At 43.2% G+C, this 12,955-nt stretch overlaps 1 protein-coding gene across 23 annotated transcripts in view; it reads right to left on the bottom strand.

Annotated features, from left to right (window-relative positions):
- dlg1a (discs large MAGUK scaffold protein 1a) overlaps nucleotides 1-12,955 on the bottom strand; it is a 139,327-nt gene that overhangs the window by 15,653 nt on the left and 110,719 nt on the right. For all 23 annotated transcript variants that reach the window (XM_016550557.1, XM_016550564.1, XM_016550583.1 and 20 more), the window contains one exon: nucleotides 5,969-6,083. In XM_016550557.1, coding sequence (XP_016406043.1) covers nucleotides 5,969-6,083 — 115 coding nt within the window. The remainder of the gene's footprint in view (nucleotides 1-5,968; nucleotides 6,084-12,955) is intronic.

The following is a 12,955-nucleotide window of genomic DNA, read 5'->3' as shown; positions in this document are numbered from 1 at the left end:
AGGGCTGGGTCTGCCTCCTCCAGGGGCAGCGCTTGCAGGTTCACTACCTGATCCCTGAAGAGGGTAGTAGGAACCTTGGGCACATAGCCGGGCCGGAGCCTCAGGATTACCTGGGAGTCAGCCGGCCCAAACTCTAGGCACGAATCGTCGACCGAAAATGCATGCAGGTCCCCTACCCTCTTGATGGAGGCCAATGCAATCAGGAGCAGAGTCTTCATTGAAAGAAACTTCAGCACAACTGATTGCAAAGGCTCAAATGGGACTCGCTGTAGTGCTTCTAGCACCAGACACAGGTCCCAAGAAGGTATGGAGGGAGGTCGAGAAGGGTCCAGCCTTCTCGCCCCCCTGAGGAACCTGAAGACCAGGTCGTGCTTCCCCACCGTTCTCCCCTCTATGGGGTTGTGGTTAGCTGAAATAGCAGCGACGTAAACTTTAAGGGTGGAGGGAGACAGCCTTCGCTCCAACCCTTGCTGCAAGAAGAAGAGCCCGACTCTGATCAGACATCTTCGGTGGTCCTCTTGATGAGAGGAACACCACTCGACGAACAGGTTCCACTTCAAGGCGTAAGCGTGTCTCGTAGACTGTGCTCTCGCCGAAGTGATGGTGTCAACTAACTCTTGGGGTAGGTCACCTACAGGACCTGCTCCTTATCCTTCCTGATCTTGCACAGAGTCTGTGTGCAACAGCTGTGTGCCAGTGTGTTCATGCTGAGGAGGGCCTCGGTCAAGGAGTAGAACAGCTGGCAGTGAGAGGGCTCTGGAGAGGCAAACAGGTCTACCTGAGCGACTCCGAAACGTCTCCAAATCAGCTGGACCGTCCAGGGATGGAGTCTCCATTCTCTGGGGAGCGTAGCTCGTGACAGCTCGTTGGCTGCACTGTTGTTCAGGCCCGGAATGTGAACGGCACGAAGTGACCTCAGATGCTTCTGACTGCAGAGGAGGAGGTGGCGGGCGAGTTGCGACATGCGACGGGAGCGCAGACCACCTTGTTGCAGTTGGGAGCCCGTCCACCCCCCCGAGCCTGTTTGTCCGTTGTACATGGCCCCCCAGCCGGTGGTGGAAGCATCCGTGTGTACCACAGCATGCCTCGAGACCTGTTCTAGGGGCACTCCTGCCCGAAGAAACATAAGGTCTGACCACGGGGTGAACGTTTGGCGGCAGGCCGGTGTGACTTGGACCCGGTGAGTGCCATGCCCACCTCGGGACTCGGCCATGAGCCAGTGCTGAAGCGGTCTCATATGAAGCAGCCCCAGCGGCGTAACTGCCACAGCAGCTGCCATATGCCCCAGGAGCCTCTGAAATTGTTTCAGTGGCACTGCCGTCCTGCCTTTGAACGAATTCAAGTAGCTCAACACTGACTGAGCACGTTCCTCTGGAACTGATCCCGAGACTGTGCTAGTATGAGCCAGTCGTCGAGATAGTTGAGGATGCGAACACCCTGCTCTCTCAGGGGAACAAGAGCCCCTTCCGCAACTTTGGTGAAGACACGTGGGGACAGGGACAGCCAGAAAGGCAGGACCTTGTACTGATATGCCCGTCCCTCGAACACGAACCGCACAAAAGGTCTGAGAAATCGCTACAAACCAAACTCGGGGACGGATGCACCCGAAGATGCATTTCTGCGTTAACATCTTGAACGGTAGCCTGTGAAGGGCCTGGTTCAAGACACGCAGGTCCAAGATCGGTCGTAACCCACCGCCTTTCTTGGGTACAATGAAGTAGGGGCTGTAAAACCCCGTCTTCATATCGGCTGGAGGGACCGGCTCTATCGCATCCTTCGCCAGTAGGACTGCGATCTCCGCAAGCAGACAGGAGCATCGGCTGCCTTCACTGATGTGAAGTGGATGCCCCTGAACTTGGGGGGACGCCGGGCGAACTGAATCTTGTAGCAGAGTCTGATGGTCCGAAGGAGCCAGCAAGACGGGCTGGACAGCGCTAGCCAGGCTTCCAGATACCGTACAAGTAGGACCAGCAGAACCACCGACGTACCCGCAATGGGGCAGCGAGGTGGAACGCAGGGACCTGGCTCGGGCAACTCGTGGACCGACCGAAGCGGGGTCTAAGTGTGCGGTGCAACACTTACCTGGTTCCAAGGTTGGGCAGAGGGTGCGTGAGTAGGGCCTTTGATGATGCTCTCGAACCACCCGCTGCTGCTCACTGGCGACAGAGGAGGATGAGTGTGATCCGGCTCTGATCTGTCCACAACTCTCCGTGCCCTCTTGAGACCCAGAAATAGAGGAAATTGCTCTTTTGTTGAGTGTTTGGGCGACCCAGAGATAGAAGAAATTGCTCTTTTGTCGAGTATTTGGCGGAAAAAAAGGAAACAAAAGATTCTCCGCCCGGCCCTCCTCCGGGGGAGGGAGTGGTGTGTTCACCATCTCCCGAAGAGCAAATCCCTCCATCTCTGGGTCTCCCGTCTCAGGGCCTCTTACTCTTCCGCTTGCCGCCAGGTTTGGCGAGGGCTGAGACAGGTGGGACGGATGCCCTGCGACCAGCTCCACGGCGCTGCTTAGCTGGACGCTTCTGTGGTATGGGAGCGGGGGCTGTCACAGGGGGACGCCCTCGGCGACGAGCAGGCTGAGGTGCTGCGGATGGGTGGAGGCAGCAGCTGCCCGCCGGGGCAGGATATGTCGAATCGCCTCAGTCTGCTTCTGTGCAGCTGAGGACTGCTGGGCGAAGCTCTCGACTGCGTCGCCGAAGAGGCCAGTCTGGGACACGGGCATTAAGGAACCAAACTTTGTCGGTGTCCCTGATGTCGGCCAGACACAGCCAGAGATAGAGCTCCTGGACCACAAGCGTGGACATCGCACGACCCAGAGAACTCGCTCGGAGCGCGAGGTCAGTTGCGGTTCGGAGTTCTTTCAGAACTTCCGGATCGTGAGCACCCTCGTGCCGGTCCTTCAGTGCCTGAGCCTGGTGGACCTGCAGTAACGCTATGGCGTGCAGGGCGGAGGCAGCCTCTCCACAAGCCGCACAAGCACTGCCGGTCAGACCAGACGAGTGCTTACAGGCCCGGGAGGGAAGGGCCGGTTTGCCCCGTCAGGTGGAAGTGGTACCAGGACACAACTACATCGCTACCGACCGCTCCACCCGGGGGATCTCTGTATACCCCTTGGCTGCTCCACCATCGAGGGCGGTAAGGGAGGAGGAACCACTAGGCCGGTTTGTGGCAGTAAAAGGTGCCATCCACGACCTAGTGAACACTTCATGCACCTCCAGGAAGAATGGCACCGGAGTGGGGCGCTGAGAACCAGTGCGGGCCACCCCGAGAAACCAGTCATCCAACCTTGAGGGCTCGGGACACGGTGGAGGTTTCCACTCGAGCCCTACCCTCTCGGCAGCCCGGGAAAGCATCGCCATCATCTCCGGATCCGATTCAGGCTTTACTAAGGTCCCGGAGGGCGGCAGCGCAGCCAAATCTTCCTTTCCAGAGAGCTCAGGCTCGCCCTCCGATGCAGCGATCGACATCCGATCGTCGGGAGGAGCCCCAAAGGATACAGCTGGTACGCTCTTTGTAGACGGCCCAGCACGTTACTTCGGGAGCTCGGCTGGCTGCGAAGTGCAAGAGGAGTGGCGGTCCCTGGGAGGTTCCTCGGTGGGTTTGGCGCCACTGTGATCCTCAAACTGCCCAAGCTACAGCCAGAAGTAGTCCTCCCCTGACTTCTGCAAGGAAGAGAACTAGATCGTGGCAGAGGCACCGGAACTCCACCCCTTTTGAGGTAGTGGATCCTGGTCCACAACTCCGAGATGGTCATCTTCCTGCAATGGGAACATGACTCATCCACGAACGCCACTCCAGCATGCTTAATGCCCAGGCACGTGAGGCAGCGATCGTGACCATCACCCGGCGCCAGGTAACGACCGCATCCAGAAAAGCACGGGTGAAATGCCATCTTTAAAAAGATGCGTCTTTAAAAAGACGTTCACCTGTGAATGCTCTTTTAGGATTGCTCTTTTAGTTGTGCTGAAGCACACAGGGGAGATGGCCGCCGCAACACTACAGGGGGTAGTGCAGCCTGTAGTTTGCACCCACTCAACGAAGGTCGACCAACCCGCTGTCGCGCCGCAACACCCGCACAAGAAGCTCCTTTGAGAGCTGACTCATTCAGAATGAAGGGAACAGCCTTTATTTTAAAGGTCAAAGGGAAAGTAAAAATGGGGCATGTCAAACAAAATTATGATTTTCAGGGGGAGAATGAAACCTTTTCTTTAAAAAAAGCTGAATAAATCAGATGCAACAGCAAGAAAAGCCTCTAGACTGTGCACACATGGGATTCTATGAATATTAAAATACTATAAAGACATTGAAACCATTCTCTTATGCCAAAGTAATTTTTTTTTCATCTTACAAAGCCAGTCTTCCTAACTCATTTGCCCACAGACAGATTTCCTGAGACGTTAAGTAGGCCACTGCTGTTCTGTGCATGTGCATTTAAGAGAACTGGAGCTGAAGTAACTAGCTGTCCAAACTCTTGACTAGCATATCTCTGTTTCCTCATCAATAATGAAGCACTTCCAGGAGGAAGCCAGGGCATCTGAGAAGCTTATGGGGCTATAATGAACATACAGATACCAAAGCCTTCTTTAACCCTCACAAGCACATAAAGAACCCTTATTTAACTCTTCAGGAAATGGTGCAGATGATTTCTGTGCAGTCTTAATCTGCTTAGAGGTGCAATAGGCTACATTTGTATCCTTGCACAGATGAAGCAGAGACATTAAGTCATTAACGTAAAGGGCTTGCAGAACGAAGATTAAAAGCTCAATCTGTGTAGATATAAGGTTTTAATGTAATATCAGATCATAAAACTGGTGTCTCTTTCAGAAAGGTCAAAATTATATTTGTGCTATGACAGCCAGTGGAACAACTAAACATTTTTAAATGCATTGACTAGGCACTTACTAGAAAATATCACTGATAAATGTTCCATGAGTCATGGAAAAGGCCTAATTACACAATTTCTTAGCACAAGGTAAAAGGAAATGTAAAGTCAAAAAACATCACTGACTCTACATGTCACCAGTGGCCTAGTAAACCTTGACTCTGTGTCACAAACATGCCGCGGGATATATAAAGCCAAAGATGACTGCAGTTCTACCTGCATCCTTGCGTCATTTTAAGTGTCCATCAAAACTAAAATCAAAAGCTATGATAACATTGCCACAACAGCTTGTGTTAGTATAAATCTTTCAGAAACAACCACAAACTACACCCTAAAATGTAAAAGTATGCAATAAACCAAACTTGAGCAAACAGCCTCACTGCAACATTCACTTTAGGGACATTTCTTTTCCATCAGTTTGTTTCCATTAATCATTCATTACATCCACTTACTATGTTAAATGTTCTGTTTTATGTCTTTCAGTTCAATTTAGATTAGATTTCCTGTCAATTAAAATAATGTAATTGTTCTTATGATGACCAATTTGACTGATATTTTTCAGAACGCATACATAATTATATGCAGGGACAATATGCATATATTATGGGTTGAGCTGAATGTGACCTACACAGCTGAAAAATCACATTAGGTTTTAAATCAGTGAACACACGCATGCATGTGTAGAGAATCCAGTGCCCAGGGGCTTTCAAATCCTCAAAATGTCAAAGCTATTCTTATTAAAACATAAGAGCAGCAACCTGAGAGCTAAAGAATAAAGTCAAACAAAAGCCAAATAAGAGCAAAACTTCAGGAGCAGTTTCACACAGCAATCCTGATCATCTATTGCTTTATATATATAAAATTATATAACATAAACAGAATTTATTATTTAATATTTAAACTATTTAAAATAATAATAATAATAATAACAACAACAATAAACTCTACTATAATAGAATACACTATGAAGCGCTGAATGTACTACATATTCTGAAGTGCCACATTCCTGTGTTGATCTCTGAGGATTAAGGATCTAAGCATGTTTGGAAGATCAAATGTAACTACTGGTGATTAGGGTAAGCTCACCTGACATACAGGGTCCTCTTCTGACTAGTCCGCAATGAGCCAGAGCCTGAACTAATACTACTGTTCATCATCTGCTCCCGTAGATCATGGATTTTGGCTTCAAATCGACTGTACTCTGTTGGAAACACAAAAAACAACATTACACATGCAGTCTTGCTGAGAAGAGATAAACAACAAGGAACATCCTCAGCCCTCAAACACCTACAGCCTCAGGGTGGATCGGTAATATCGATGGAGATGGTGGGAAGAAAAGTCAGACAGAAAGAGAGGGACATATAAAGATGTGTGGTTTAGAGCATTGGGAGAAAGCATAGGATTCTCGGTTTGAGGTCTGTCAAGTGTGAGCGTTACAAATGCATAAACACTAAATAGCAGAGAGATGCATCAACATGCGCACAGCTGTGCAAGCCGTAAAGTGGTAGAGAGGATGGATATAGTCCGATATGTTGGAGAAATCGTATTTAATGAGATGGGTCCAGTGAATTCACCATCCATTCCCAGGACTCAAACTGCGTGAGGAAGGTTTGCTCACACTAGACCAAAACAGTGAAAATGTTCATGAATTATTCAGTGGTTTAACCCACTTAACGCTCCTGCTCTTTCACTATGTTTGACCTTTAGGGAACGTAAGAAAGACATTCAAGCTATAGAACTGAAACATTGACATTATAGTCCGATAAAGAGCTCACGACAGGTTTGAATCATCAAGAAAGTCTTCCTTTGAAGTAATAGTCAATGAAACATGAGGAGGCAACCCAAGAAGGAATAAAAAGCTTTTAACCAAGTCTATTAAATATCCTCTATAAAAACAAAACCCTCACACCTCAAACAAAACAAAAACTTCATAAAAAAATACAAACATTATATTATGCGACATATAAAACACTGAAACATTCAATGCACAATAAAACACTTTAATTCTCCTTCCACTGAATAATTTAATTTAATTTAATTTAAAATCAATGAAGTTGAAAGTAAATCAACATACTTACAGGCTCTTTTCTCAGAGACCCGCGCAGGAGTCTACAGTGAGCGAAAGTTTCCGAGCGTTTTTCTCTGTGTCTGTCTCTACCCCTCCATATGAGAGTTCAATTGTGTTGTGGTGCTGAAGGACAGCTCCAAATCACACACAGCTGCTCTCCGTGCACGAATGTGTGCTTGAGCGTGTGTATGTGTGCACAGCAACATAACAGATGCTAATGGACTAAACAGTGCTTGAATTTCTCACTCACCCCTCCCTCCCGTCTCTCTCGCTCTCCCTTTCTGTTTTTGTTGAAGTCACAGCCCTAACCCATGTTGCCTTGTTTAGCACAAAATCGCACCTTTATTTCACCAAGCAGAGAAGAGCACTGAGGCGTGTGATGATATTTGTGAGAAACGGAGGTTCGGTGAAAGCACGCAGGTTCTGAGGATCTGCTCTACTGGGGTACAGCACATTTAGCCCAACTGCATGCACAGCACACGTGGCTGAACATGTTGGTAATCCACAGGATTCATTTGGGAAAAGGATTTAGGCAGGTCAAAGAAACAGCACAAAAAAATACACATGGGTCATTCCTGCTATGCAGTAAATTCTGCAAAAATATGGCTGTGTTGTAATTTAAGAAAGTATTTCTATAAAACAGTATACAATATTTTCAGAAATACGATTTGGTGAATCATAGGCACTAAAAGGGATATTTCACCCAATCATAATTCTGTCATCATTTATACACCCTTGTGTTGTTTCAAAATGTCTTTCTTCTGTGGAAGACAAGAGAAGATATTTTGAATGCTGGCCACCAATTCATTTTGGTGACCATTGACTTCCAAAAAACTAAGGACCAGATTTACTAAACGGGGCAAATTAGCAAAGACCACAATCCCATGAAAGCGCTGATGATCTACTGACAATGTAGAATGTGAACACAGCCAGATCATTTCCAATAACGACCAACATTATCTACCAAGAGCAATGCAAATTAGCAACTATTGCAGCCATGTCAAGCACAAAATGGATTAAGACATGCTTTTTGGGGCATTAAATAATACCAGCGAACTGACTACCGCAAACCTTAGTAAAACACTTTGCAAGATTTATTTAAATACTCTCCTCCCATACATTTCGCGTTTGAAATAGAAACTCCTACAAATGCATATGCATTAAGGTCAGCTGCAAAATAACTGCATCCACGCCTTTACATGGCTAATTTGTCACTGCATGTCTTTAGTAAATCCTGTCGTAGTTTTTAAATGTCAAAAGAGGGTTTGTGCTGGCACAAGCTATTAGTAAATCTGGGTGGCTTTTTATTTATTTATTTTTGTGGAATATTTTAGAGACAAACCAACTTATAATCACACATCACAAAACTGATCAACCCATTACTAATACTTATTGATTTTCTCATCAAAATTGATGTCACTTACTGAAGTATGATGTCCTTCAGGAACTGTTTTTCAAAATTATTTATTTTCTATGAAAGACTAACAGGATGGAAAGTTATATTGAGGACATAGGAACAACAATATATTCCCTCAAATGGTTGCGTGAAACATTTTGACTGGAGAGGAAGAAATTGAGAAAGACCTTAAGTGTTTCTCCAGTGTTTCAGTTTATAACTAGCCTACATATTCATGTGTACATGAAGAAAAAAAAAACCCTCAAACACTCCATGTAATGAATAACAGGCATCACCAACACACACTGAAGAAAAAGTTTGTAAAATACAATAAATCTATTTTGGCTATCTGATGTACACGTTACTATATTGCTGGAGATACTGTACCTTTGCCTTTAAACACTGTATCTGATGAGACAACATGGATATTTCATAAGTACTGTAAAACATTAAATTATCTTCAATAAATAATCTCTCTATCATGTTTTCTCTCTGAATTCACATGGCAGATAAACATAAGACAATGAGACAATGGATGCGTGGTGATGAACAAAAGTCTATAATTAGAGAGCAGAAATGCAAAGTCATTCATAATGAAGACTGGAGAACATTCATATCTTCTCGCAGAGTCCACACAGACGAAACAACAGCAAACTAAATGCTAGTACCCTCAGGATTACACTGGTTTGGAATGAATAGTTTAATGAGAGTAATGATGCATGTGCTGCCGTAGAACAGTGAAAGGCTTTCATGTTATCAGGAATTCAGAATGTTATTGCCATCAATTCTGTGTCAAACAAAACAATTAAGGGCCTTTCAGAAAGCTCAAAAAGTAAGGAGGCAGAGAGAGGAAATAATACGCTTTGAGTCACATTTCAAAAGAATGAAAGATGGATGAATAATCATTAGGAGCTTTTATATTTAGAAATGGCATTAAGGCACAATGGTCAAAGCTAAATCAATCAATGTATGATTTGAAGTATCATTATAACAAATGGATAGGCTCCATAGTTTAACACTTCCTCAATAGGATAAATAGTATTAGCAATGCCAATAAGTCAATAATTATTTTATGTTATGCCTGGGAAGTGATAAACGGCCAAAATTCTGTACAATATATTGTACAGTAAATTTTAAAAAATGCACTAAAAACTAAAATCAATCTTTAAGTGTTTCAAGTGAACTTTCTAACTGTTTCAAGTGAAGTTGAAAACATGGTAATATGGTATGATAGTCATGGATATTCATTAAGAGAACTGCTAAAGATTATATTAAACAGTGTTATTTAATTATTAGTGTTTGTAAAATTCATTTAAAGTCGGCTTTAAATGATGGCAAAGGTCATATAAATGTAAAAATCCAACATCTGCCAGTAACTGATAGGGAAAGGTATACTGCGCATCCTTAAAGAGTATCAGCAAAATACTGCCACTAATCCTCAAAAACACCAAATATCAGCGGTGAGACTTTCTGTTTGAACAGATCCACTGTATATCTGGATTAAAAAAAGAGGGAACAGATCACTTTTTCAATAGTGCTTTGTACACAGAATAAGATATACATTCACAAACATTTTATGAGTCATCAAATCAAAGTTAAACAGCCATGATCTCATGAATTTTAAAAAGGTGCGAGAGAGGATTTGGTCTTTGATAATCTGACTGAGTTTGTCGTCGTAGTCATAGAGTGCGGCGCTAATGTATGTGGCTAAAGCACTTTCAGTTTATACATAATATTGACTAATACTTTAGTCATCTCCTTAAGGCATTAAAGGAAGCTTAACTCATTTTTGACAAGCAGAGTATAAAACCAGAGTATAAAAAGAATTGCTGCTATACATTACATCTAAGCATTACAATGCTGGCAGATCTTGCAAGAAAAACAAACAACCTGGTCCGACCATAGCAGGTTTTTCTAGAAAGATGATGATGATGATGATAATAATAATAATAATAATGTACTGTAACATAATACTGTAATATAGAGAGAGGAGAAAGAGCCAATTGAATATGTAACATTTTGTACAATATATTATTATTTATTATTATTCTAGTATGCACACAAAATGGGTTGTGCCGATAGACGGTAGTATCGTGTATCGACGATGATCAGAGATATCGCCTGTGGCTGATGCCTTTGACGATAGCAAGACGATTATTATTATTATTATTATTATTATTATCAGGCTAGTAATACCATCTAATTAATATTAGGGCTTATTAGTTGCATTATATTTCTTTTTCTAGAAATATAATAGTATTGCACGTTTTAACCAATCACACACAATTATGTTGAGCTTATGAATGCAATGGCCAATCAGAGGCGTTCAGAGGAGTCATCACTGAAACAGCGGAGTTCTGTTGTTCAGCGCGCGCTGACTGAATTCTGAGTCGCGAATTCTCTCATCATAAACAACGAAGTGCAGAAGTACGTGCGATGTAAGTATAAGAGATTTATTCATCATACAGTGTATATTAACTGATTTTAATGGGAGTGTTTTTAAAGTGCATAATGCGCTAGACTGAGCTTGTGATGATGTTATTTGGTAATATAATGTTCTTTGCTTGTTAACGGAGGAAATGTTAAGCATTATAATTAGTAACTTACAATGTTTCTATTATGTTAAACACAAATATATAAATCATATTAAAAACATTAGGCTGCTTTTAGCCTTACGCTGGAGTTGGTTCACTTTCCCGCAATGAAACTAAGTAAATAATTATATAAATTAACACGATAATATCGTGTATCGGCGATCTCACAGGCTGACGATAGGACGATATGAAAATTGAGCATATCGCCCAACACTAGTACATTTCCACATCACTGAGGTAGAGGGAGGGTCTAGGAAAGAACTAATCACAGAATTTAATGACATAGATGGCAGCTTGAACAGTAGATGGGGATATTTGACAGCTGCAGTTGGTGGTTTGTCACATTTTTTTGTGCTATAGGGAAGCAAGCCCAAATATGTGTCAAATAAATGTCCAAAGAGGCTTATAATAAGAAGGCATGGCAAAATTGAAGCATTATTTGATCACAACGTCTTACGAAAAAAAAAATAATGATTGGAAATATCAGAGTCAAACACTGTTTTCATTGACTGGGTGGTCCCATTAAAAGTAAAAAGCGTTTGTTTGTTTCTTTGTTTGTTGAAGTAAGTGAAATGAGTAAATTTCTCCTTAATTCTGCAAATAACTGGAGGGCATGTCACTGAAGCAGGACTTGCTCAGCTGTGAGTGTGTGTCAGACACAGATCCTCAGAGCAGTTAAATCCCTCTGATCAAAGCAGTCTGGCCCTAAGGGCTTTCATTTCCTATCCAAACGCCACCATCAGTGCACGTTTAATGGCATTTGTTTTTCATGTCACAAAATGGAGGCTCTGGAATGACTGCATCGCAGTTAAATCATTACACCACAAATCATTACATCTGTTTAGATAGATACCTAAAGCATCGACTGGTTATTGCACTTAATGGAAAACACCATGCAGCACTGACATATTCACTATGAGAAACCCTGGAGAGTTGACAAGGTCCTCCCTCAGCAGTTCTTCAGCAGCCATTGGTCAAAGTGACTGCTGCCTCTGTGCTTTCCGTCGCTTTATTATGCATGTTGTCACACACTGCATATGGAGAGCAGAGGGAGTTGGATGTAATCTCAGCTCATTCTCCCCACAGGGAGCTGCCTGAACCCTGCTCGCACCTGTGGCCGCCTGATTGGGCACAACCAATCTCCATCTTGCTGACAGAATACCGGGCAGAAGAGCATGTTGATGAGATGTCTGGCATGGATAAGGGATGACAACAAACAGATTCACGTGGAGGTCGGTCATTTCTCTGTGGCAACTATAAATGTGTAACTTCCAATGCAGTACCTTCACTGCAGTGCAGTGGCTGGTCACACGTGTCTCAAAAATGGGTTGCATATTACAGCTGGATTGTATCTTAAAGACAATTTATGATCAAATGTGGAAATAAACCACTATTATTATCGATATAACAATGCAGTATTGAAACCCTCCACATTTATATTTGAACAGAAAGCAACGATGAGACCTTGCAAACGGACACCTGTGCTGTAACTTAAGAAGATGATGACAGTAGGTGCGCTTTTTTTGTATGTTTTTCTTTTGTTTTTTGATAAGCTACATTGACTCATGAACAACTATCAAGGGATGATAACAGACTACACTATGGAAATTTTTAAACAAACATTTGAGTAAATCAAATAGGTAAATCTCAAACATGTCAAAACATGCCCATGTAATATTTCAAAACAAAAACAAAAGGAAGGAATGAGAAATTACATTTTGTATAAAGAAAGTCAGATTTTTTGGTAATAAACATGTTTTTAGCTCATTTTAGCATGTTGCTAACATGCTTTAACATTTTAAAATTCTAGAAACATGTTAACAACATCTCTCTAGCATTTTAACCTGTTGCTAGCTTGCATTAGCACACTGCTAGCATACTTTAAGTCATTAGCATCTTGCTAGCATGTTTTAACAATGTTAGCACATTTGTTTTAACACTTGCTAACATGTTGCTAGCATGTTTCAGAACATTGTCAAGCCAACATAATAAATGCAATGCTATATATATATATA

Source organism: Sinocyclocheilus rhinocerous, unplaced genomic scaffold (assembly GCF_001515625.1).
Source record: "Sinocyclocheilus rhinocerous isolate Xijiao unplaced genomic scaffold, SAMN03320098_v1.1 scaffold1182, whole genome shotgun sequence".
Classification (NCBI taxonomy): Eukaryota; Metazoa; Chordata; class Actinopteri; order Cypriniformes; family Cyprinidae; genus Sinocyclocheilus; species Sinocyclocheilus rhinocerous.
The sequence above is the reverse complement of the archived record's forward strand: the minus strand, read 5'-3'. Positions and strand labels throughout refer to the sequence as shown.